Raw genomic sequence first — 27,148 nt, 5'->3', positions numbered from 1 at the left:
TCGTTTTGTGTCCCTTTTGCCTTCTGTTCCACTCGTTATTTGTGCTCTTATGCCCTCAGTTACACTTGTGCTTTTGAACCCTTCTGCCCTCTTGGCCACTTGTTTATTCGGTCGTTTTTTTGTGCCCTTCTGCCTTCGGTTTCACTTGTTTCTTGTGCCCTTCTGCCCTCTGTTCCACTCGTTTTTTTTTGTGCCCTTCTGCCCTTTGTGCCACTCGTTTTTCCCTTGTTTTTTTGCCCCTTTTGCCTTCTGTTCCACTCCTTTTTTGTGCCCTCTGTTCCACTCGTTTTTTGGTGCCCTTCTGCCCTCTATGCCACTCGTTTTTCTTTTTTTGTGTGCCCTTCTGCCTTCTGTTCCACTCGTTTTTGTGCCCTCTGTGCCACTCGTTTTTCCCTAGTTTCTGTGCCCCTTTTTAGGTCTTGGACTAGCGTCGCACTGCGTAAGCAGTGGGCGGAGTCCGAGATTTTTTGTTTTGGCAGTATGGGGGCTTGAACCCGCCCCTCTTCTCCATTGGCTGGCTTCCTAAATGGAGTCCAGCCATTGGAGGAGAGGGGCATCACTCAGTTCAAGCCCCATCTTTTTGCGATTCGGGGGCGTGTTTTTTGCAGTTTTTAAGCCGTGACGTCATCCGTCACTCAACTGCTAAATACACGCCCCCGAATCGCAAAAATGGCGACGCTTTTGTTCTGCCATTTCCCCCCGACTGCCGCCGGAAGAAGTCGCCGAGTCCTCTGCCCCAGCTGAGTGCTTGTCTTACCGGCTGTGAGAGACAGGTCCGCATCCCTTTCCCTGTCCTGGGTCCCCCCCCCTTTGTTCCTCGCTTGCCGTGTGCTGCCTAGTGGGGATGGATTGCGGTCGCGGGGCCAGGGACCCGGGCGTGGGGTTGGCCGGGTGCCTCTACTGTGTTGCCTCATGTTGCGGGGAGGGGGGTGCGCTCCTCATGCTGGTGTCGCGCTGGCGGGGCGGGCCTTGGAGCGGGCCTTGGAGCGGGTGTGCAGCTTGGGCTCGGCGCGGCTGCCTTTCAGCCTGTGGGTCCCTGGGGGGGAGGTGTTTGAGTTTGCATGCGGATGTGGTCTTGCGTGGTTCTGGGAAGGGGGACGGTGTTGGTGATTTCATGCGCGGCCCCGCCTCCGGTCCGGTCTGTTCCTCAGCCTGCGGGTCTCTTGGGGTTGCGATCTCGTGCGCCTTCCTGTTCCCCAGGCCCCATGGTGCTGTGTCCACCTGCCCCTTTCCTTATTTACTTGTTTGTTTATGCGTTTTTATATAGCGCAGCTTTGTGCGAGGGCGTCGGAGCGCTTCGCAAGGGGGCAGATATTTACAAGTGATCAACTTACAGGGGAGACGTTATGTCACATGCGGTAATGGTGACAATTTTGAGCAATCGGATTGCATGCGGCAGCATTCAGTGCATTACAGGAGGAAAGGGTGACGGGTGTGCAGGTTACAAGAGATATCGGGGTATATTTGGGTAGAGTACTGCAATATTGCTGGACACTGAGGCATGGGAACAAACATTGCGTGCAAGGCGGGCAGATATTTACAAGTGATCAACTTACAGGGGAGACGTTATGTCACATGAGGTAATGGTGACAATTGTGAGCAATCGGATTGCATGCGGCAGCATTCAGTGCATTACAGGAGGAAAGGGTGACGGGTGTGCAGGTTACAAGAGATATCGGGGTACATTTGGGTAGAGTACTGCAATCTTGCTGGACATTCAGGCACGGGAACAAACGTTTCGTAGGCAATGGTGGAACTTGTGCAAGTGTCTATGGTGGACAACTTGCCTGGTTGCCCGGGGGGTGGGGCGCGCGCTGCTGCTCCTTGTTGTTGGCTGTGCACCTTGTGGCTGGTCTCTCTGTGCCCGATGGAAAGCGGAGGACCGGCGGAGTGGTTGCACAGTGTTAGTTCGTTTTGGCCTCGTTTTCGCTCTTCGTCCAGGACTGCTGTTCCCTCCCAGTCCACCAGTGTTCATGCTGTGGGGCTCAGAGGTTGGTGGCTTTAGATGTGAGTGGTGGCTGTGCTTTTCACTAAGACAGCTTGCTGAGAACCCCCTCCACTTCCAGCCAGAATCAAGCTTCAAGGATCAGGTGTGATGGTGCATTACGGGAGGCTGCTGTATCCCCTGTAGGATGTTGTAGCTCCCAGAGACGTAGACCATGTGGACAAGCGCTGCTGCGGTGCCGGTGTAGACACAACTGAGGCACAGACAGGAACATTTGTTAAGCCATCTTGCACGCTCTGTCCATCTCGAATAGTTCCGAATCCAGATTGTGTTTATCCTGAAGCTACGGGTTCTGGGCCCGGTAGATCCCGTATACCTTTGCTGTGCACGCATTCTGCTTTCTTGAGCGAGACTTGCATGGGAGTCCGCCGTGAGTGGCAGTGATCAGTGGTGGCTTTGGGTCTGCCTCTGAGAAAATGGAGCCGATGCGACGCGTGTCACTTGAGACGAACGTGCACAGAAATTAGGGGGTCGACGCTATTTTAAGCTTGGACAGCGTTGGAGCTCTGCGCATGCCCTGTACGTGCAAAATAGTCCAACCCCGGCACTATAGGTCAGACCTGGCAGATTGCAGAGCGGCGCAATTTGATTATTATACATTTAGGTGAGCATTCGGGGATGCAAGAGGTAGCTAGCGGTGCTTTACAGGGGGCTCTGTGCGTGGCTCTGTGTGTGTGTGTGTGTGCAAATGCAATAGGTCTCAAATTTGCGAGAGATTAACCTATTGGCATTGTAAATGACAATGCCATTTATTTATATGTTTTAAAAACAAAAATAATGTCATGAGCAATGCCAATAGCTCTAACTTTAACAAGGACGAGACCATTGCATTGTAAATGCTTGTTCCTTCTGTTACCTTCGTTATTCCTTACAGCCCTCACCGCTGCGCGTCCTGCGGCCCACCCACCTGAGTGCCCATTGCCCATTTGCTGCCCACGCCTCCCAGCTGCTCCTCCCTCCCACCTCCCCATATATGCCGGCCGCGCCGCTGGCGCGCCCAAGGCAGGCCCGTCTGCGCCCGTCAGCGACTGGACCCCTGGTCCCCGCACCAAACACAATGACCGCCGCCACTACGATGCGAGCACTTTGCACACTTTCAACTCCAGACGGAGCCACACCTGCTTCAAGGCCGCCCCAAAATGCACACACGGCCCCTTCACCTGCCGGAACCGCAGCTACACCAGCCTCAGAGCCGACGAACCACCTGCCAAGAAAGACCCCAACCACTTCCGATGCATACTACTAAACAACCACTCCACACGCAAGCATGCCGCTGAGCTCTGCGACCTGCTCGACACAACATACCTGGACGCTGCCTTCCTGACAGAGACCTGGTTTACCTACTCCTTTGCACCCGACATCGCCATAGCCATCCCAGACGGCTACAAGATCACCCGCAGAGACCGCACCAACGGAGTAGTGGAGGAATCGCCATCGTCCACAAGAACAGCATCAGGGTCTCGACTAGCACCGATGACGCGCTCAGCACCGCTGAACACATGCATTTCCAGATCCACACAGACCCTAACTCCACCCTCAGAGGCACCCTCGTCTACCGACCCCCCCGGACCATGCCTCCAGTTCAGCAACTCCATTGCCGACTTGATCAGCACGCACTCCCTGACCTCCACCAACTACATCCTCCTCGGACACCTGAACTTTCGCCTTGAAAAGAAACAACAACTCCACAACCCTGATCGATACCCTCGACAACTTCAGACTGAAGCAACTGGTCACAACGCCCACCCACTCTGCTGGCCACATGCTCGACCCAGTCTTCTCCTCAAGCCTGCACGTCTCCATCAACCACACCACCGAACTCCTCTGGACCGACTACCGCTGCATCCACTTCGCCTTCCAGAAACCCACCACACACCACCGCACCCAACAGATCCCCCGCCGCTGCTGGAGCAAAATCACCGAAAACCAACTACATGCAAACCTCGCTCTCAGCCCACCCACCGAACCCTCCAACACCGACGACGCTGCCCACAGCCTCAGACGCTAGATCGAGGATTGCGCCAACACCCTCGCCCCGCTGAAGAAACCGCCCCCCCACAGAGACACCAGCAAGAGGGCCAGCTGATTAACCCTAGAACTCCTCTCAGCACACAAGGATGCCATCCACAACCACCACCACCACCACCTCATAAGGGCGGCCAAGAGGACTTCCTTCCGGACAGCCACACAGCCCACAAGGACGCCATCCACAACCACCACCACCTCATCAGGGCGGCCAAGAGGACTTCCTTCAAAGACCGCCTCGACATTGTGAAGGAACTCTCCAACCCCAGCTCCAACACCAACAACATCCCGCCGTTGCAAGCCCTGTGCGACTCCCTCGCCACCTTCTTCCACCGCAAGATAGCACACATCCATGACAGCTTCAACACCTAGAAAGCCCCAACAGACAGCAACACAACAGACCCGCCGCACACCATCGACCACGACCCCCTGCTAGCCTGGGCCAGCGTGAGCATCGATGACACCATCAAGACCATGCGCACAATCCACTCCGGCTCTCCGTCAGACCCATTCCCGCACCACGTCATCAACAGAGCAAGCAGCTCCATCGCACCCCACCTACGCAACGTCATCCATCTCTCCCTCGAGACCGCAACCTTCCCAGAGATCTGGAAACACGCCGAGATCAACGCCCTACTCAAAAAACCTAAGGCAGACCAAAGAGACCTCAAGAACTTCCGGCCCATCTCTCTGCTCCCCTTCCCGGCCAAGGTCATGGAGAAAGCAGTCAACAGACAGCTAACCCGATACCTTGAAGAAAACAGAAACCTGGACCCTTCCCAGTCAGGGTTCGGCAGCAACCACAGCGCCGAGACTGCCCTTATCGCCGCCGCCACCGACGACATCAGGACCCTGCTGGACAACGGCGAGACCGCAGCACTCATCCTCCTAGACCTCTCTGCCGCCTTCGACACCGTCTGCCACCGCACACTACGTGCACGCCTCCACGCCGCAGGGATCTGAGACAAGGCTCTGAATTGGACCACCTCCTTCCTCTCCGGCAGAACCCAGAGTGTCCGCCTCCCCCCCATTCCGTTCCAAAGCCTCCGAGATCATCTGCAGCGAACCCCAAGGATCCTCCCTCAGCCCGACGCTGTTCAACATTTACATGGCCCTGCTCGCACACGTAGCCCGACAGCACAACATAATCTCCTACACCGACATTCAGCTGATACTCTCTCCCTCACCAAGGACCCCATCACCGCCACAGCCAACCTCCACGAAGGAATGAAGGCCGTTGCCGACTGGATGAAGACCAGCCATCTGAAGCTGAACTCGGACAAGACGGAGGTCCTCATCCTCGGCTCCAAACCTTCAGCCTGGGACGACTCCTGGTGGCCGACGGCACTGGGGGCAGCCCTGACACCCACCGACCACGCACGCAACCTGGGAATCATCCTCGACTCAACGCTCTCAATGACCAAGCAAGTCATCGCCATCTCCTCCTCTTGCTTCAACACCCTCTGCATGCTCCGCAAGATCTACAGATGGATCCCAACAGATACAAGAAAGACAGTCACCCAGGCCCTCGTCAGCAGCAGACTCAACTACGGAAACGCCCTCTAAGGGGGAGCCCCGACCAAGCTCATCAAACGACTACAATGCATCCAAAACGCCTCGGCATGACTGATCTTCGACGTACCACGCCACGGCTACATCACCCCCCACCTGAGAAACCTGCACTGGCTCCCCATCAACAAGAGGATATCCTTCAAGCTCCACACCCACGCACACAAGGCACTCCACAAGACCGGCCCAGCCTACCTCAACAGACGGCTCTCCTTCTACATCCCCAACCGCCAGCTATGCTCCGTCGACCTCTCACTCGCCACAGTCATGCGCATCCGAAGAACAACCACCGGTGGGAGATCCTTCTCCCACCTCGCCGCCAAGACATGGAACACCCTCCCACTGAGCCTACGACAGACCCAAGACCTGCTGACCTTCCGGAGGATACTCAAGACCTGGCTGTTCGATCAGTAGCGCCAACCCCCCCCCCTCCAGCGCCTTGAGACCCTGGCGGGTATGCAGTGCACTTTGCAAATGTTTGATTGATTGAAGACCTTGGGGTTAATAGGCTTAATCTGTGCCACCCCTGCCCCCAACATGTGTATTGGTGACTGAAAGCAGGATGAATATTAATCAATCTCTGATATTTCTGCTCAGGGACATTCACTCCGTTATACTTGCATTTACAAGGCACTGTCTCTTTACTGGTCAGCTGTTCACTGGCCACGTTTTAAACAATCCAGTGATTTAAATAGGCAATGAGGCAACATTGGGTTGCACTCTTCAAAATCAATAATTAAAAAAATGCATAATCCCTCTCTGTTATTTAATTTATGCATGTATATGATATTTCTATAGTGCAAACCTAGCCAAACGGCAGAGTACTGTACAGGGTCCAAGACAGTGTCTCAGAAATGAAAGTTGTTCATTAGGTATGGAGAAAAGTTCATAGCTCCACAGCAACTAATTACTATATTTGTTCACTCCCTGTAACAGACCACAAGCATTTCTGGACAAAAAATACAACCCCACGACCACACAGAAACATCTTTGGTAGAACTACAAAGTATGGTTTACATCCTTTCCCATCATTCAGAGTTGTTTAGATCAACCTTGGCAGCGTAGCTGTCTGCAAACGTATTGTTACCAATTCTTTAAAATACAGTAGGTAGGCTTTGGATCCAACTAGTGAACTATTACTGTCTCACAATATGCAATAAGCCATTTGATGTATCGTTCCACCTTCTAGGTAGTGCTTCCATTGGAATGCATGCACTATATTACAACTGAAGAGTCAACTTAATCATTATGCTGTTTGTCACATTCACATTTTTGTATGCTATAACCATTATATACAAAAGGCAATCGTTTTTGCAACATTTTTCACAGCAGTGGAAAGGCCAATAAGACAGGCCTTAATATGATAAACTGCATTTGTGCTTGTGTTTACGGTAAAACATTAAAAGACAGAATTGGATTTATCCATGTATGTTGAACAAGATGCTAATGTTTAAGGGTATCATAACGCAAGAGAAAAAAAAACTCAAGTTAACACTGCCCTCCCCACTCTAGCACAAAACAGGTAGGTTATCATTTAAGAAAGCTGGAAAAGAAAAATGGCTATTCAGGTGACTTCTTCAAGACAGCTAAAGGCCTTTAGTGGTCCATTTGAATCATGGAACATAATGGGGTCAATGTCCAACTTATAACGATTGGCAACACCTGCAGCTCTCACCTTTAGCACCTAATGGGTTTGACAATGCCTTTTGGCAAAGTTCTACAAATCATGCTTTTTTTCCAGACCCTGTGCAGCACCGTTGAAGAACAATAACTTTAAAAAGTACTTAAATAAAAAAAGAACAAGCATTGGCATAGCCAATAGGTCTCGCTTTTGGGACCTTATAAGTATTTAGTTATGCAGCACAATATCCTTGGTGCAACAACATAAAGTGTTGCATGGCTAAACACTTATAAGTTCCCAAAGGCGAGACCTATTGGCTATGCCAATGCTTGTTTTTAGTGCAGCTACATTGTCCTATCCCTGAACTTGCTGTTCTCTAACTGTGACAGCTGTGCCACCCAGACTTTCTTCTCTCTAATTCTGATTTACATAAGCAGTGTTTTGTATGGAAATATAGCAAACCGGCTTCAAAATCATGATAATGAGAGCAAACAGCCGTTTTAAGTTTTCTAGCACAGCATGGGATATCACTGAAAGGTGCTTGAGTAAATACTCGCATTTGGCAGCTAATAAAAGTGTTTGAAACCGCGACCGACTGGGCTGTTTGAGCCCTTAAAAGTTACTTTGCCTTTTCCACAATTTGAATGCCATATATGTTTTTTAAAGAATACACTGCTTTTATTGCTTTATGTGATTCGTTTTTAGGTGTATTTCTTTCTGTGTAAAATAAATAGTATTTTCCTAAATGTTGCAAAAGAACATTAACTTTCAGGGTTGCACTTTATTTATAATATGATCCGATCAGCGCCGCTGGCGGAAGGCTGCAGTGATAGAGGGTGTGTCCGGTTCTCTAAAGTGTTCTTAATCTGACCCCCTGCCTCACACGTGCCTCAAGGGTATTCGCCCGGGCAGGGTGGGGAGGGAGAACAAGGACAATATATCTACCCCGAGAAACAAAAGGGTAGATTTGAGGGAGAACAAGAGTAACAAGCAGCAGGAATTTAAAGAGAAAAAAAAAAGCCGGAGGGAGGAGGATAGGAGGATTTCTGTTGGAAGGCGAAACGTGGGTGGGAATCAGTGGAAGAGAAGTAACCTACCGCGGGCGACAGAGAGAGAATAACACACGCAAACTCTTTTGTTTTTTAAGTGAAGCGTGGCCTGTGAGAAGAAACATAAGCAACTGTAGGGTTCTGAGGGAAGCAATAAGGGGGTTGGGCGGGGTATTAATTTGGAGCCACACGGGGTAACATGGAAGCAGCGAGGGGCGCGGTGAGTGCTGAAGCAACACAGGGAAGGGTGAGGGGGTGGATGTGAGAGCAACATGGGGTTGGGTGAGGGGATGGATACGAACTGAACACGAAGAGGGCAGGAGGGACGTGAAAGCCACATGGGGAGCGCGGGAGGAGCCAAGGCAATGGGGAGAAGCATACGGTCGAGTGAAAAACGCAGGGGAGAGAAGTGCACGAGGAAGACAGCTAAACAACGCGATGCAGCCGCGCGGCCGTGAAAGCGATCACGATCGCGCGGATGCTCTCTGTGGTCGAGGAGGGGCGGCGCGAGGCACGCTGCATTGGAGAGGCAGAGCGAGGCGCATGCGGTTGTGCGCGTAATCGCAAGCTGGTGGCCGGCAAAAGCCTTTGGTGGCACTTTAAAAACCCACTTACAAAATGTCTCGCAGACAGCGCATGCGCTGGCTCAGGCGAGACCTAAAAACAAATAGTGAGAAGTGGAAGGACAGAAGCAATCCAATCAATCAGAGAGCTGGTTAAAAGGCTATACTTGAGGAGAAAGACAAGCACAAGACAGATAAGTTGGGACAATGAAAGTCATCAAATAAGAAATCAAATAAGTCACAATACAAGCAACAAATGATAAGCAAGTAGTTTGCTGTAAGCAACTCTAACTTCTTGGTAAGCCCACAATATGTCTTTTGTCTGGTAGGCTAGACCTAAAAAGGAGAAACTAAATAAAAACCGGTCTGTGGAGGAACCTAACGAATAGTGCATTAGGAAATTAAATCCTCAAACTATCCAGTTTTTCCAACTGTGGCAATTAGCACATACCCACAGAAACTCAAATATTTCAGTATAATGGTTTCAATATTAAACAGTTTAATAAATTGTTTAGGTCAGAGTAGAAGTTATAATTTTCAAATCATTCATAGATTTTGCCATTGAAAACGTCACCTTCTAGTCAAGAGTAAAATGGCATTCCAAATGATAGGCCCTTTCAAACTCAATACAGGCAAGGATTGCAAGACAAAAGCTGTTCATTTGTAAACTTCATCAACTAAAATGTGTAAAAAAATAGCAACAATAATTGCATACCTGCTCTGACAGAGCCACGCCCTGACAGCTTAAGAAGCCCCTTCTTCTTCAAGATAAAGCTTCCGCCTATGAATATGCTTGAACTTATAGCCAAGGCCAGCCCAATGTAGAAGTCATGGTTGGTGGCGACGGCCTCCATAACTGCCTGAACAACTAGGGGTTAGAAAAGACAAATTGTCAGAACACCAACAGGCAAAAAGAAATAGTTGTCACTAAATGTCAAAAGTTTCTTGCATACTTCACTTACAAAAGGTAATGAAATGCTAAGATGTTGCTATGTCTGTGCACAGGAGCTGATTATGACTTTGGAGGTGTGGGAGAGGGGTGGCAAGCCACTGCCCTGCACCGCCAAAATCGACTGCCAGGAGCCAACCAGATTAGGAGTTTTCTCCTGGTCTGGTGGGCTGTCCTTTGGCATTCCCATGGCGGTTCCTTTGAAAAAGGCACCGCCATGGGAAAACCACAGCAAGTTCCTGCACGCCATGGACTGTTAAGTCCATGTAATGCAGTGGCCGTGCATGCAGATGGGGGGCACATGGCATGAGGCACCAGTGGGCCCTGTAGGGCCCCCCTTAGTTTCCTCACCTCCAGCAGCTTCATGGTATGAACACCGCCATGAGACCACTGACAGTGAGGAATAGATTTTGTGGGGCTGTAGTGGCCCTGCCAAGCATATTGCAGCCTCACACTGCCGCGCCACCACCCTGATGGTTGTGGAGGTCCGACTACTGTAGTTGTAATACGACAGTCGGGCCACTAGTGTGCGGTCCCCGACTGCCACCGCACCTCCACCACGGGTTTGGAGGTCCGTGGACTGCCAAACTCATAATCAAGCCTGTATTGTCTCATATGAATACATTTCTTATTTTTTTTATGTTCATTTTATTTTCTGTAGTTTCAGACAATGATAAATACATCGTACAAGCGGCACATAGTGCAGCAACCAATCGGGGTACATTTCTTATTTTGATCTGTGGAAGAACTATTTCTTCTCACTCTCTGCTACACCTGCATACAACATTTGTGCTTACAATCCACATCCTTATCACCTTCCAATTAATTTGTGTGAACTTTGAAATTAAGCATTTGTATTTGGTATTTATTGAGCACGTTTGCCAAACCTTCATGATGTTCGAAGAAGGAAAAAGAGATCAAATGAAAACCTGTAGAAAATTGAGATCAGTGCTGTGAGGAGCGTTGTTTGTTAATGTGAGCAGACTGGAGGATTAAGGATAGTTTTGCGAGGGACAGGAATTTGAGTTGCAGGAGAAGGGAGCCCTGCCTGATTAAAGAGTGAGCGTGCATGGATTTACTGTCCTGATGGACCGACGTTATTGCCTCGTTGTGCGTGAATTGGTGAGTAGTCCTCTCCGTTAAGATATGTTGATACCCTTGTCCTGGTGAAGACGAAAGGAATCATTGGCTGAAACGCGACTGCGTCAACAGACTTTTGAGGAATCCCATTACTTTGATTCATGTATATAAGGAAAGCGGCTTTTGAATAATTGGATTAGAGGTAGAATTCATCTGGCGCATAGGGGATTTCCTTAATGAGTACCACTCGGAGTAAGGAGTGTACACTTCCATTGTTTTGCTCGTTAGGGTTTTTTTTGTTTTTATTTATGTATTCTTTGTATATGTCGTATCTGCTGTATATAATGTGTATATGTATTGTACCATATATATGAATGTGATTTATATGTTTATGTCCTGTACATATTATGTTTTCATATGAGGAAACTCTGATTTGATTTGTTTATGTTCAGCCCTGTCATTTGACACGTATATGACTTAGAACTATGGATAAATAGAACATCTTCTTAAATAAATGATACATCAAGGTAATTAATGGTACCTTGGATGAAAATAATCGTTGGATTGGTCCCTCTGTACCTTTTTCTTTCTTTATACATCTGTGATGTTCTATGCCCAGGTATAGGAGGGTGATTTGGATATAACCCCTTTTTTTCTTACTTGTATCGTGAAGATTCAAAAAGGCATGCAGAAGTCGATTGTAGCAGCTTGAACAGATGTTGTAACGCTTTGGGCAAGGAAAGCCTTCGAGACATTTCTAGAATATTGTTGGGGAGCTTGTGCCATTCTCTTGGTGCAGTTTTTGAAAAGGCTTTATTGCAGATGGTCTTGGTTCAGGTACCCAGGCTGGCAAGAGTCCAAGGGCCTCTGAATTTCAGAGTTCGGAGTGGCCTATAGAAGATGAATTTGGTTTTTAAAAAGTGTGGCACAACGAAATATTACCATGGCCTTGAAAAGGACTCATTTTCTTGGCTAGAAGCCAGTTTAACTGGCTAAAATTGATGACCTATGTTGACATCTTGGACTGGCTGTTAGCAAATGTGCCACCACATTCAGAATTGCTTGTAGACGTTTCAAAGACTTGTCCGCCATCCCAAGAAAGCATGTGTTACCACAGTCGAGATGTGATAAAACCAGTGAATGGACCAATTACCTTTACCTGCCAGAAGCAAATTCTAGCCTCAAACGCCACCTGCTGCTCCAGATATATCTCATTAACAGTTGAGTCTTGGCTGGGTTCTTCAGAACGTTGGTAGACATCCAGTGAGGTTCCTCTGCCAGGGTGTTGGTGAGGTTGATCAGTAGTAATGGGCTGTATGGACCATATGACTTCTGAAGGCGCTGATTAAATATAAACCGTACATCATCAGTGGAGATCTAAAACTGCACCTCTAATTTGCTGAGTAGCAAGCAGTCCTGCAGGTGTCATGTAGATGTAAAAAAAGAGAGGACATAGAATGAATCTATCGGGCATCCTGCAAGAAATAGCCCTGGACTCTGCTTCAAAAGGCAGCATTGCCAGTGGGAAAAGAATAGAACCACTGAACTGTCAGTTAGACAGTCTCTGAAACAGTATGAGATGGTCAACGGTGTTAAATATTGCAGTAGAACATCTCACCATGATCAATGATACACGACCAACAGCTTTAATTGTTTACATATTGTTTTGGAAAGGTTTATCCTTGAATCCAGACACACACTTTAGGTTTGGGTAGCCACACATACTGTAGAAAATTGTCTTATTAAGGCATTCAGTTGGAGGAAGAGCAGAGAAGCACGAGATACTTGGACTGTTCCATAACACTTTAAGGACCACAGAGAAAAGATACAAAAATAGTCGATGTGTATTAAGCAAATACCACAAATCTGATTGAAGATAAAAACAAGCGCAATCTAGACAAAACTTCAGATCATTAGTATCATTAACTTCACAAGATTCCTGGAGACGAAACACAGGCATGCCATTACACTTTTAAGCTGCTGAGGAAATGTCAACCTGAAATACGAACTCTGCATTGAAACTATGCACCCCAAATGGTTATTCTAAAAGGAAGAAGTGTATAATAGAAAAAATAAAAAGGAACTTAAGACACAAAATGCATTTAAAAGACAAATAAAAACATAATCAGGTTCACAGACATGTTTTAAACAATCTAGGTAAGAGTCCCAATGTTCTTCTTCAAGTTTTTTTACTCACGTTCCCACCATAACAAGTTATTATTCAATATCAGTATACAGATATGAACATTACAATGAGGACTTAGACCAAGCTCAAAATGTATAGTTATTTTTGGTGGAATATAAGCTACAAGCATGGACTTTTAATTGCTTAATATTGTTCAGTAAATAATCTTGTGGGAAGGAGTATTCTGCATAGCTTGGTGAAGCTGTAAAGCTCTACCCTTTTACATTTTCTGGACAGCCCTGTGTTTTCCCCATCCGAAGAGCGAGGTCTTGAGAGTCTTCCTGAAAGTGTTCAGCATGGGGGTGCACCGAATGTCTATCAGTAGCTCGTTCCAGGTCTTGGCTGCAATGTGGGAGAACGATCTTCTGCTTGCTCTGGCTCTATGGATGCGTAGGGTTTCAGCCAGTGTGAGGATGGAGGATCGGAGTTTTCTTTTGGGTATGTGGAACTTTATTCTGTCGTTTAGGTATTTGGGTCGGTTGTTGTGTAGGCATTTGTAAGCGTGAGTGTGGATTTTGAAGGTGATTCTCTTCTCCATGGGGAGTCAGTTGAGTTTTGCGGTGGAGGGGTCTCTGATGAGGGAGAGGATGAGCTGGGTGTCGTCGGCATAGGATATGATGTTGAGGCTCTGTTGTCGGACGATGGCTGTGAGGGGAGCCATGTAGATGCTGAAGAGGGTCGGACTCAGAGAAGACCCCTCTGGGACTCCGCAGGTGATGTCCGTGGTGGCAGAGAGGAAGGGCGGTAGTCTGATCCTTTGGCTTCTTCTGGTGAGGAATGATTGGATCCAGTCCAGGGCCATTACTTGTATGCCGGCATCATGTAGTCTGATGATTAGTGTGCTGTGAGAGACGGTGTCGAAAGATGCAGATAGATCGAGGAGAATGAGGGCTGAGGTGTGGCCTTGGTCCAGGAGGGTGCGGATATCGCCTGTGGCAGCATAGGGCAGTCTCTGTGCTGTGGTTGCTTCGGAATCCGGATTGGAACGGGTCGAGGACGCCGTTCTGTTCGATGAATATTGTCAGTGCCCAGTTGACTGCCTTCTCTGCCACTTTGGCCGTGAAGGGGAGGAGCGAGATGGGCCGGTAGTTCTTGAGGTCCGTGGGGTCAGCCGTGAGCTTCTTGAGCAGGGGCCTCACTTCTGCACGCTTCCCGTAGTCTCGGAAGGTGCCTGCTCAGACGGTTGTGTTGATGGTGTGTTGTAGTTCGCATGCAATGGTGTCAGTGGCACTGTGGTAGATGTGCAGGGGACAGGGGTCAGTGGGGGCCCCAGAGTGGATGCCTTTCGTGGTTGTGGCAGCATCCTTCGTTGTGATCGGTGTCCAGTTGGAGATGGTGGGCTTGTTGGTGTCTCTGGTGGGCGGCGGGTTTCAGCTGTAGCGTCTGGTGTGTGGTCGACGAAGTTGTCATAGAGTGTTCTGATCTTGAGGTGGAAGTAGGTTCCAAGTTTGTTGCAGAGGTCTTGGGACCGGGTGATGTCTGTGGCTTTGCTGCGTGGGTTGGTGAATTCCTGAATGACACTGAAGAGTTCCTTGGAGTTGGCGAGGATTTTTTTGTGAATGAAGTTCCTTTTGGTTGTTCTGATTTGATTGTGGTAGTCCGTCATGGCCTCCTTGTATGCGGAGTAGTTGTCAGTTGTCTTGGTGTTCCTCCAGTTCTTCTCCAGGCGTCTGCAGTTGCGCCGGGCTTCTTGGAGATTGGAGGTGAACCAGGCGACCTTCCTGGTGCGCTGTTTGCCGGGGTTGCGTAGCGGGGCAAGCTTGTCTGCGCAGTTGGAGATCCAAGTGTTGAGTCCTCTGGCTGCGGAGTTTGGTCGGATGCCCTGGTGTGGTTGCCTTGGGTGAGGGTGGCGTTCAGTTGTTGTTCGGTCACCTTGCTCCAACTCCTTCGTAGTGGGTTGATTTTGGTGCTTTGGGCTTGTCAACGGTGAAGTGGACGCAGTGGTGGTCGGTCCACGGTGGTTGCGTTGTGTGACTGAAGTGAATGTTGTTACCTGCAGCGAAGATGAGGTCGAGGGTGTGTCCTGCTCTGTGTGTCGGTGTGGTGATGAGTTGTTTGAGTCCAATGTCGGCAAGGTTGCCGCGGAGGTTGGTGGAGTTGGGGGTCATAAGTCATAAGTCAGATACTTTTTTATAGCGCACAAATCACCGCAAGGTCTCAGGGCGCTTTGCAGTAAAGAACACCAACCATGATATGAGCTAAGGGTAGAGGCGGCAATTATTTCGGAAAGAGCCAGGTTTTTAGGTTTTTCCAAAACAGCTGGTGATTGGTAATTGGCAGGAGATGAGGGGGGAGTTTGTTCCACAGAAATGGAGCCATAAAGGAAAAAGACTGGCATCCATTCCGCGCCATCCGGGCGCGTGGTTGTACTAGGAGAGATTTAGAGCTTGATCTAAGTGATCTAGTGGGTGGTAGATTAAGTCTCCGATGAGTATGTGGTTTGTTGATGCGATGGCATGGGGAGCGATGAAGGTGGTAGTGGTGGTGAAGGGTGTCCGGCGGCCGGGGTTCTGTAGATGAGGGTTCCTCAGAGTGTAGTGTTAGGGCTGGTCTGGATCTGGAAATGCAGGTGTTCGGCGGAGGGGAAGTTTTCGCTAGTGGTGGTGCAGTGGAAGGTGCTCTTGTGGCCGATGGCGAGGCCTCCTCCCGGATGGTTGAGGCGGTCCTTCCTCTGGATCTTCTATCCATCCGGGATGAAGGTGTTGATGTCTTGGGCGGGGGCGGCGTCGGTCCAGGTCTCCGTGAAGAAGGTGATGTCGGGCGAGAGAGAGTCGAGTAGGTCCCAGATTTCCATTGCTTGTTTGTGTTCGGAGCGCTCGCTGAGGAGGATGCATTTGAGGGTGTGGTCGGTGCTGGCATCAATTGTGTTGGGGCTCGGGGTGGTGGCGAAGGTCCGGCACAGTGGAGAGAGAAGAACTAGCCGTGGGTCATGTTCAGCGAGGACTGTTGGCAGTCTCTGAGAGTTCCGGGATTGAGAGCGACGAGGGTGGCGGAGTCGTAGTGGTGGATTGTCATAGATCCAGGGACCCTGGTGCTGGTCGTGGTCGTGGTCGGGTCGCGGACGGGCGCAGACGGGCTTGGCTTAGGCGCGCCAGCGGCACGACCGCATAGCGGCCGCCATTAAGTAGGGGAGGAGGGAGGAACCGCAGCTGGGAGACAGGGAACAGGCGTGGACGGGGGCCGGCCGCAGAATCAGCAGCACCGGTAGGGGAGCAGGGACAGACGCAGATAAAACTACAACGTTGAAAATGAGTCGATAACACAACTGAAGACAACATTAAAATTAAAATCAAAGCAGACAGTACCAACAATTACGGGCGCAGCGAGACAGCAGAGCACACAGGAGGAATATGCCGGCGCTGGCCTTAAACACCTCCCCGGAGGGGGCAGGAGAGCTGAGGGGCAAGTGTAGGTGGGGCGAGCGTAGGCCTGAGAGCTGGGTCTGTTGTCTTACCTCAAACCCTGCTTGCATTCATCGCTCTAGCCTCACTATAAAGCAATCACAATGTGCTTTGCTATCTTGTTGAGAGCATTTACTCATCGAAATTTGGAAGATTGCCTACATGCTTCACTCGAATTATCATCCTCCGGGTGATAATCTGGTCTTCATAGAGCAAATCATGAAGGTCATTAGCTTGTGTTCAGACCAACTCTGCCATATATTCCTCTGAGACTTTAACCTCCACTGGAATTACACTAATGATCCCTTAGTCTGCTACTTTAAGGCTTTCCTCTCCGATCTTAACTTCTCACAGTTCTGTAAGGGACCTACTCGCAACAAGGGCTCCACTCTCGACCTTATCATTGCCAGAGACAATAGAATACAACTGGGTGACATCCTACTCTGTGACTGGTCGGATCATCAAATTTATTTCCACATCTTGAAAAAGGTCACGAGCAGACAGGGCCAACCTTGTAAAGCTAAACAACTGTCTCGCAATTTGAGAGACATCAACAACAATGTTCTAAGATCCATCACCAAAGACAGGCCTCAGCCCCCTCCTAACATTAGCAACCTTGACAAGCTTTCTGATCATAAATTAACACTAAGGCTATCATTGTTGATACCATTGCACCGAAGCAACTCAAAAGGATTCCAGTAAAACAATCCAAACCTTGGTTTAATGGTGCCGTAAATGATGAGAGACGCAAGCTCAGACTCTGAGAGACTTTGGAGAAACACACCTACCACCACAAGCATCTTTCAGCCTAGGAAAGCGAGAAGTATTTCCAACAAACACATCCGCATCGCTAAAACAGAGCACTTCAGGGCTCAGCTGGGTGGCGCTATGAATAGACCTAGGAAGCTCTTTGAAATCATCAAGCAACAAGCTAACCACTCCTGCAACACTATCTTGACTCCCTTGTCCTGGCTTCCTAGTGGGGAGGACTTCTCAGAGCAGTTCTCAAGGAAAATCGAAATGGAGCAGATACCGGTCCCTCCCATTTTGCGGCCTCTTAACCACACCGCAACATCAGCCGAGTTGGTGGAACCTTCGCGTTGTCCTTACCATTTGGTTGTTCCCTCAAAAACGACACCTCTAGGAATTCCTTTCTCCTTCCAGATGTCACAGAGCTGCTCCACAACATGGCGTCCCGTAAACATTCCAACCATTTCAGCGACCCACTTCCTGCTAAGTTTTTCAAAAATCTCAATTCGGCCATTCTCCCCTGTGGTACCGCATCATCCATGAATCTGTCTTACAGGGTAGGATACCGGACTGCCTCCAGATGGGGCAAGTCACGCCCATGCCTAAGAAGGCCACCTCTGATTTAGCTGATCCTAACAACTTCTTTCCTATCACCAGCATCATGACTCTTGCTAAATTGCTCGAGAAATGGGTCCACTCACAATTATGTAACCACACAGAGAAATTTCAGCTCCTTGACCCATGCCAGTTGGGTTTCAGAGCAGGAAACAGCACTAACGCACATTGTTGATGATGCCTGGAGATCCCTTGATCAAAATGTCCCTTGCCTCCTGATCCTTCTGAACCTGTCCTCAGCATTTGATACCATCAAACATAAAAACTTGATTGCTCTTCTGCAACCTAGGATGGGTCTCACGGGCCCGGTCCTAAATTGGTTTGCCTCCTTCTTACATAACCGTATACTAAGAATCAAAGATAACCACTCCCTTGCAACCAATGCCCCTGTTACGATTGAAGTTCCGCAAGGTTCCGCACTCTCACCCACTCTTTTCAACCTCTGTATGGAACCACTTATTGTCATTCTGAACCACTCTAACATTCAGTACTACATGTATGTGGATTACAAGCAACTGTACTTGAGGATCTCCTCTCAAGAGGACATAAAAATGCTAAATGATGCTCTCTCACAAACTCAACAATGGTTAGCGCAGAACCATCTTTTGTTAAATACTCTCAAAACTGAATTCCTTCTGATTACTCCCCCCAACTACTCGGTGCCTACTCTGGACTGGCTTAAACAATTAACTGCTCTTAATTGCACCCCTCATGTGGTTGACTCTGTTCAATCGTTAAGCAGCAACATGGACAAATACCTAAACATGTAAGCACACATCAGTGCAACTACCAGGGGAGCCAACTTTCAACTTAACACCCTTAAGAAAATCAAGCCTTTCCTTCCCCCCGAAGAAGTCAGGCCTACTGTGCAATCCTTGGTTATATGGCTTGGTGACCCTTGCTGGGCTGCCCAAAGCTAGCTTGGCCCCACTCCTAACACATCGGCCAGGCTCATCACTGGCTCCAGAGAGCATGATCACATCTCCCTCGAGCTTTTGCAACTAAATTGGCTATCTATCGAAGATAGAATACGCTTCAAGATAGCTTGCTTGAAGCATTACACCATACAGTACAACACCCCGGCTTACTTGGCTAATAAGCTTGAACTATCTGGCTCATGTCGGAACTTAAGTAGTACGTCTGCCGTACTTTTGAAACCTCTCAAATTCAAAAAGAAAAAAATCTTACAATCGTGCCTTCACTGGACTTGCTCCAAGAATTTGGAATGCCCTGCCTTCCAAGATCAGATCCAATCCTTTGAATGCATCTTTCAAGAAACATGCCAAACGGATATTCTTGACTGAACACTAACAGCATCAACTTGTTCTCATGCCCTGTCTCCATGTTTTATTCTTATTCTACACCGTTGTTTCAATTTATTGTATTCTTGACTGATAATTGGTATCTTGCTCTAGGGCAATCGATTCTTATTTTACACTGTTATTTCGACTTACTCTATTCTTGTCCGTTAATTTGTATCTTGCTCTAGGGCAATTCTGATTAGGTACAGGTAGAACCAACTCCCCATCTCCTGACCTTGATCGTTCCCCCCCTTGTTTGACAGTGTGTGGATTTATCTACACCATTTGTTTAATTGTGTTTTGTTTGTGCCTTCGCAACATCTGTACAGCGCTTCGATGCCCATAAGAGTCTTGTTCGCGCTTTATAAAACGTTTTAAATAAATAAATAAATAAATAAACTTGACACAGAGGAGGAACCAGCATCAGGAGAGAAGAAACTGAGCCAAGAGTGGAATCTCAATATTGTGGCCGTTCTCCTTTTGAACAGGGCCCCAAGTCCGGCAAAACCCCTAGAGTTGCCTTGCTGCTTGTCCTACAGAGAGAAAAGGAAGCCCTTCCTCCCTGCACAAGAAGCTGAAATGCACCAGGTAGATATAACTTGAGTCAAGGGAAGAAAGCCAAGCCACAGTGCAACGTGGGCTGTGTAGGGAAAAGAAGGTATTCCATTTGGAATGGAATTGAACAAATGAGCATCTGCTGTCACTTGCAATACACCATCCCAGTGTTTGCAGCCAATACACAAATAGCGACCGGTCTAACAAATATTAATTAGGTAGGTCATTCTGCGACTCAATGTGATTTGCTCTTTTAAACTGACCTATTAGTATGTAGGTTGGTTTGCAAAATCCAATTAGATTCACATATAGTCAATGTGCAATTTTCAACCACTTTTTGTCAAAGGAATACAAGCACTTCAGGCCTGGGGTTCACAGAGTCGGAGAATCTGGGCCGAATTCATAAATCGCATTTCATAGAACATCAAGTAGTACCACTTACTTACTACAGAATGCAATTCACAAACCTATGAGTGGAAATTTCCACCTCCACTTCTCCCAGCTTTTTTATTAGGAGATCTCCAAACAGGTAAATATACTACTAAGAAGTACGCTGGGGGAGTGGTAGGAAAATGGAGAGTATCTACTCCAAAATGGGATTTAGGGAAAAGTAAGGTGGGGTGTATGGAGGGATGGGCTATTAGATACACCGTCCTACCAAAGACTAGGCACATTGCTATTCACAAATGACACTTCTTAAGTTACTACAGCACTAAGTTTGCAAAACAGTACTAAATGTGCTCCAGCCTTGCCTATGACTGAGTCAAAAACCACTCATGGTCACCACAGGTACCGCAACACACTCCTATCTATATGTATAAAAACAAATGTATGTCTGTCTGTTTGTCCTTTATGCATTACTACACCATTCATCCGATCGCCATGAAACTTTGGGAAGTTGTTGAGTGCACTCCCGCGAAGGTTTCTGGCAAAAAAAAAAAACATTTGTTAAAAGTTGTTGAGTACACTCCCGCGAAGGTTTCTGGCAAAAAATAAATGAAAAGAAAAATGTGCTAAATATCGGCCCCCCCAGGGCCCTCATAATCTTTACAATACTGAACGCTTACAGTTTCCTGTGCGACTCACTTTTCCAATGACCATCAACAAAGCACAAGGACAATCGCTGCAAGTGTGTGGACTAGATTTGGAGAATCCGTGCTTCTCACATGGACAACTGTATGTGGCTAGCTCACACGTCGGAAAACCTTCTGATTTATTCGTGTACACACCAGACGGAAAAACAAAAATGACAGTGTATCCACAAGCACTCTAATAAATAAACAGAATTAAAACAACACTTTAAAATGCTTTCCATATTAAAATGAATAAGTTTCAATAAAAATGACACAATGTAAATTGAATGTCATCATAACAAGTTTCCTTAAATTTCCTTTCTTCTGAGATGGCAGCAACGCGCGACGGGTAAGCTAGTAGGCAATAAAGGAGACAGGAACTTAAATACCACTCCATCGTAAATAACTACTAGAAATACTAATTAGGGTAGGCAGCATATCTAAAATAAATGTTGCAGTAGTTAATAGGTCACCCATCACCAGATAACTGCTCTTTTCAAATATAATGGCGAAAACTTTGAGCTCACTGATTTCATATTCCCAACTGATACATTGATGACATTTTTTTGATCACAGCAAGGTACAAAAATCCCACAAATTTAAATGCAAGAAAAACGGTACGAAAAAGATAGATTCCTTTATTGCCACAACGCGTTTTGTTTCATTATGCACACACATTAAATCCCTTTATTCATAAGTAGCAGTTATTTCAAAACGGCACGCAGAAAATAAGAAAGATCCCAAACATTAGTATCTTTTTTAATGGTCAGATGTATTAAATCTCAAAGTGGTTAATAGATGGACATAGGAAAACGGCTAAGGTACAAGAATGTTCGCGGGACAGATTCTTGTTGAAAAGAGGCCATAAGGTGTGAACAGAGAATTAAATTGAAGGCAAGTTTAAACAAAGCTGAACTGTGCAAAATAAAAATCTTACCTGTAATCAAAAGAGGAGTATAAATGTAGACTTTGTTTCTACTGCGTGAAACATTGCATAAGTTGTTCACAATTTTTTCCACTCTGAAAGATAGAAAGGTTTTGTTAAAATGCATTCCTATGCTTCCACCAAAATCATTAACCGTTGATGTATAACATGTTAACTCAGACCTGTGAACGTGTATCTTTTCATTCCTAAGAAATACAAGTATTTTCTCTTGCTTATGTAGCCATGCTCATTATACTAAGTAAATAGTAATACCACAGAACGTGCCATTTCTTGCCGCTAATAGTGTCTTTTCATACAGCATAATCTAGTAAATCCTGCTACACCATTTTGTCCTTCACGGCCATATAATTCAATAGCTATCAGCACACTGTCGGCTTAGAATGTGGAGGTAGATTCTGTAGAACAGTTTGTTATGTTTCCTAACTTAGGCCTAAGTAGCAAAGCGACCTTTTACCTACATTTGTCCTACCTTGCTCTGTAGAACGGTTCTTGCTATGACCTTTTACCCATTTATGTGCTGAATAAATGTGGATTGGTTTCCTTGAAACTAGCCTCATTTATTATACAGGAGGATTCTTAGCATCATAACTTAATCCCCTGCACATGAGGTACATAACAGGATTAAGATACTCTGTACAAAAGTCATCTCTATTCTCATCCAAGGGCGACAGGGCTACTTTGCATAATCATAACTATTGATTTAGGCTCATCTACATAATCGTACCCACAACATATCTATTGTGGTAGAACCCCCGAGGTTACCCTTTTGGTATAAAAGAACCTCACCTTTACTAGGTAACGAGAGGAGACGCATCTACACTGACACGGACACAGAGGCCCCTGAACGCTAAGGCTTCAACATGCAGCAGTCCGACATCCCTTGCAGGGTGTCCAACTCGTGACCAAGACGGGATCCTTCATTCTCTCCCATCAGGCAGTAGGGTTGGCTCTTTCCTAGGGGATTCTTGGCTTCACATTCACATACATGCTAGGTACATTAAGGTACACTTAGAAGGGGTACGCCTAGTGGAGTTCACTAAGATTATATGCCTGCAAATTATTTGTTGCTTAGCACCATTGTAGAAATGTATCTAATATTTACTCGGTTGGTACTTGTAATCTCTTACATTTTCTTCTGTCTACTGATTGTTGCAACAAACATGTTTTATACTAAAATGGTGCTGGTTCAATAAATGCTTATTGAAAAAGTCCCCAACATTTATTCTGTGTATCTCTCTGAGACTAAGTAAGTAAGATTGACTGAGCAAATAGTACTGTAGTGTAGCCACGATCCCTGAAGGGTCAAGGGTTATCATGCTCAATGGTTGCCAAAAATGATTCGCTCCTTGGTAGGGTTTGGGGGCTTATAGTGGCATTGTGAGCTAGCTGGTCTATAGGCTGACATATCCTGTGAGGGGTATCCGGAATCAGTCTAAAAACCAATCCTGCAGTTTATGTTGTCCAACAAACGCACACATCCTATGTATTTTTAGGAACTACAAGACAAGATAACACTTAATAAATGAGGTTTGCCTGAAGTTGTTTGCAAGTACAAATATTATATTTCTGAAGCTTTGTATACAAGCGGTTACTAGAGAGAGATGGATGCATTTATATTTTTAGGGTAAGAAACACTGAACAATATTTAGGATTGGTATAAAGCACAGACCTAGTCAGGGAACAGTGGGAGATTTATGGAGAATGAAGAGGCATACATAGAACACATTACCACATGCACTAATGCTGCACTAGACAGGGGAGGGAAGGGGTGGACAATAAAAGGAGAAATGTGATGCTCATTGACCGGAAAGAAAAAGGTTGAGTTATTGGGTTGTAGGCTTTTCTTTAAGTTTGAGTTTATTTAAAGTAGTTGACAGCAGTTGACAATGACAGAATAAATTGTGAGGGTTATAACAAAGTCTTGGAGATTAGACGTCGCATAGTGCAGAGTATGATTACATAAATCATCTGGATATGAATTAAATATACATCGGATTCTGGAAGTATAATGAATTAAATAATCACATTACGGAATCTAAAGAGAGGAGTGTGGAGAACTGTATGAACACGCAATCGAAAAATATACAACATAGAATACGCTGTGGACATTATGAAGAAAGAGAACATCAAATAAATATAACGTTAAGTCTACAGCTATAGACCGAGAAATATTGCACATACTCAATTAGGGTGGTTTCCGTACTCCAGCACAAACAATACCCTCCTTACTTGCTAATAAACTAGAATAAGTCAGAACATTTGTGTCTGAATTCCATAAAAGGTCTCTTTTTATAGCTAAGGGAATAGGAGAAACATAGTTAGAATCTAGTCTATGGTTAGAAAATAAACAGTATACCACCAGGATTGGAAAGTAACATTTGGTGCATGGTTACAATTAGATGGTATTCGGTGAAAGCAATAGCAAATAGTAAGTCCACTAATTTATGATCCTGGGCTAAATCAGACGAATTTGGAGCAGTAATGCCTAAGAAAATATTTGGAAGAAAAAAAAAGATGTTGACCTTAAAATTCTCGTTGATTTGTTGTCCTACCCATCCCCCAAAATAAAAAAATAAAAAACAGCAGAACATTCAAGTAACACATTTTAAGTTCATTTGTGACTAATAACAGGACCAACAAGATAAAGTCCTTAGAGAATATTTTCTAGTTCGAAGGAGTAAATAATAGGCGGTGATAGGCATAATTAAGAGTTTGTAAAGTATTTTTAGCTTTAGTGGATTTATGGATTTTAAACCAAATCTTGTTCCACAAAGTAATGGGCCTATATATCATCAAATCATTCTGCTACACAAATTCTGCTTTTGATTTAAGCCTGTCAGTAGCAGAGTATATTAATTTGTAAATGTACGAGGCCTTGGGAATATTAGTGCATAGTATTTGGAATGATTTGACAGATTTGGAGGAAGAATGAACTGCCTGTGGTAGCCTCAATATGGAGTTAGTTATAATGGTGCATTAGAGATCGTATTTTTTCTCAAAGGTGGAGGGTAATAAAAATGTATGTTGAATGAATGGAAAAGAAAATCCAATAATTATCAAACAATTCAGATACCCAGCGTATTGCTGTCGCTTCATGTTTTCCAATCTATAGGGAGATTATTGATTTGAATACGACAATTATGCAAAATAGGTGGTTGTTGGGAATTGGCAGTAGAAAGAGGAGTAGAGGGGAGCAAAGGTTTCAATGTACTATTAGAACGGTCAAAAATACGAATATGCAATTGGGACGTTTTTGTCATGAAAGATATTTCCAAATAATCGAAGGGGAACATTAGCGATGCTTATAATGACAATGGTAAAGGGTTATGAGGGAGTTGAGCTAGATTAAGCCACTAAGCTGATTGATGCATAGAAAAAGCATAGTGATATTGCCTAAAATTTGGTAAATAAGTCCACCTTCAGATTTAACTTTTTTAAGTTTGATAAAGCAACGCATGATGGCTTTCCCTTCCAAAGAAATTTAGAAAGAAAAGAACCCATTCTTGTAAAGTAATGGCTGGGTATTTAGACTGAAATCATAGAAATAATGTACCATACCATAGGTGTCAACATCATCCATTTACCCCACCAAAAGAGAAACAACTGATTACATCACAAAATTGTATAATTTAAGGTCTTGTTAATGTTTTCAAAGTTTAATTTGATTGTGTCAAATGTTTTTTGAGAACCACTTTTTCTTTTTACAGGTTGCCTTGTAAAAGCTATCCAAGTGAAAAGCTGTTTAGTGCATAAAACATTTAGGAAGTAGTATTTCAGACTTTTTAAAAAAAAAATTTATTAAACCTTTATTTGTTGCGGTCAACAGAGATACAGGACAGTCACAGCATCAACAATCAAATAGAGCATAATACTTGTGGTACATCATTTGAAAAGCGTACATTCCCGTGGGCTGGCCTATCACATCATGCCTTAACAGCAATACAACACCCAGCAGTGTGAAGACATCAGTATCAGGGCTCTGTGCACAATGCATTGAGGGTTGCAAGTAGTAGGAAAGTCCCAATACCCTCGCAGTTACAAGCAGTGCGTATTATAGAGGACGAGCGTCACATTGCCCGTGGAGTGCGGCTGACTCAATCCATACCAGGCTTCCATCAGGATCCCTATTAATACTAGTGTATCATGCGTGCGGTATCAAGGGTGGGCTCTCACCTCATCCGAGTGTGCATACAGAATGTGGGTACTCTGAGTGATGACTGTCATGAGGCAGTGCCCGGTGTCCAACCATTCATGGGCCATCCCTACATGTGCCTAGTCACGGAACCCAATGTGTATGTATAACCCCAACTTGACTACAGTTTTAGGATATCGGGGGGCCCGCATCGTGTGTCCAGTATATGGCAGTACCCGACTTGCAGGTGTCCTATAGCCCTTAACCCCGTTCCGGCGCTGAGCATCCCGCCCCTTCTCGAGCAGGGAGACTCTGTTCCCACCAGTTAGGCGTGTTGCAGTTGTATACGAGCACTAGGCAACATGCATTCGTTCAGGGTTCAGCCAGCTGACCCTCATCCCCAGAGGTATCACTGTGAGTCGCTTGGGACATCCAGTAGAGCTGCAACGGGGACCAGATATCTTTGGGTCTGCAACGAACGGGCATCAGGTCTGCATAGATGCCATGTTGGTCTTGGCAGTATGTGAGATCATTCAGCCATTCTTTAAACTTTGGTGCCCTGCCTCTCCCCCATCTGCAAGCTACTCTCCTTTTAGCGAGGAGCAACGCAATATCTACAAATCGTCGGTGCGATTTGGGTATGTCTTTGGTATACCCCAACAGCATCAACACCGGGTCAAGTGGAAGAGGGCCTGCAATCATGATTTGGATCGCAGCATGTACCTGCGTCCAATATTCCTGTATCTCTCTACACTCCCAGGCCAAATGAAGGAAGCCCGCACCTTCCGAGCGGCACAGTGCGCACCTGTCATCGCCTGAGAGGTGAAATCGCAGCTTCCTGACTGGCGTGTAATAATATCTCTGAATAAACTTGTAGTGAATGATTTTCAAACGACAGCTGGGCGATATGTTAGCCGTGACCGAGCAGCAATACGTCCATTGCTCGTCAGTGAATTCAGCATCTAGGTCAGAGCTCCAGTCGCCTCGCGCTTTGGACCCAACAGGTGGACGCTGCGCTCGGATGTTAGTATACAGTTTTGACACCATATGTCTCCCATCTGACACCAAGAGCACATGCAAGGGCAATACTGTCCCTGGTTCAGCTGGGAAGCTGGGGAGTATGTCACGCATACCCTGACAAAGTCTAATATAGTAAAACACCTCCATCAGTGTCGGGGGACCAGTCCGAAATATCTGATCTTTGGTACGAAATATCCCGTCCTGGAATAAATCACCCCATGTACTTATGTGGACGCGCTTACACATGGACCGGAATCCATTTTCTAGTAACAGTGACAGCCTCGGGTGGTACGTGAAGGGCATTGCAGG

At 46.3% G+C, this 27,148-nt stretch overlaps 1 protein-coding gene across 1 annotated transcript in view; it reads right to left on the bottom strand.

The window, feature by feature from the left end:
* The window catches only part of LOC147718869 (magnesium transporter NIPA2-like), a 119,740-nt gene that overhangs the window by 51,651 nt on the left and 40,941 nt on the right, over positions 1–27,148 (bottom strand). The window contains exons 2-3 of the mRNA XM_086964639.1: positions 21,679–21,761; positions 9,548–9,700 (exon numbers count right to left, since the gene is read on the bottom strand). Of these exons, the coding sequence (XP_086820765.1) occupies positions 9,548–9,686 (139 nt within the window). The 5' untranslated portion in view covers positions 9,687–9,700; positions 21,679–21,761. The remainder of the gene's footprint in view (positions 1–9,547; positions 9,701–21,678; positions 21,762–27,148) is intronic.

The sequence above is a fragment of the Lissotriton vulgaris genome, chromosome 4_1 (assembly GCF_964263255.1).
Source record: "Lissotriton vulgaris chromosome 4_1, aLisVul1.2, whole genome shotgun sequence".
Classification (NCBI taxonomy): Eukaryota; Metazoa; Chordata; class Amphibia; order Caudata; family Salamandridae; genus Lissotriton; species Lissotriton vulgaris.
The sequence above is the reverse complement of the archived record's forward strand: the minus strand, read 5'-3'. Positions and strand labels throughout refer to the sequence as shown.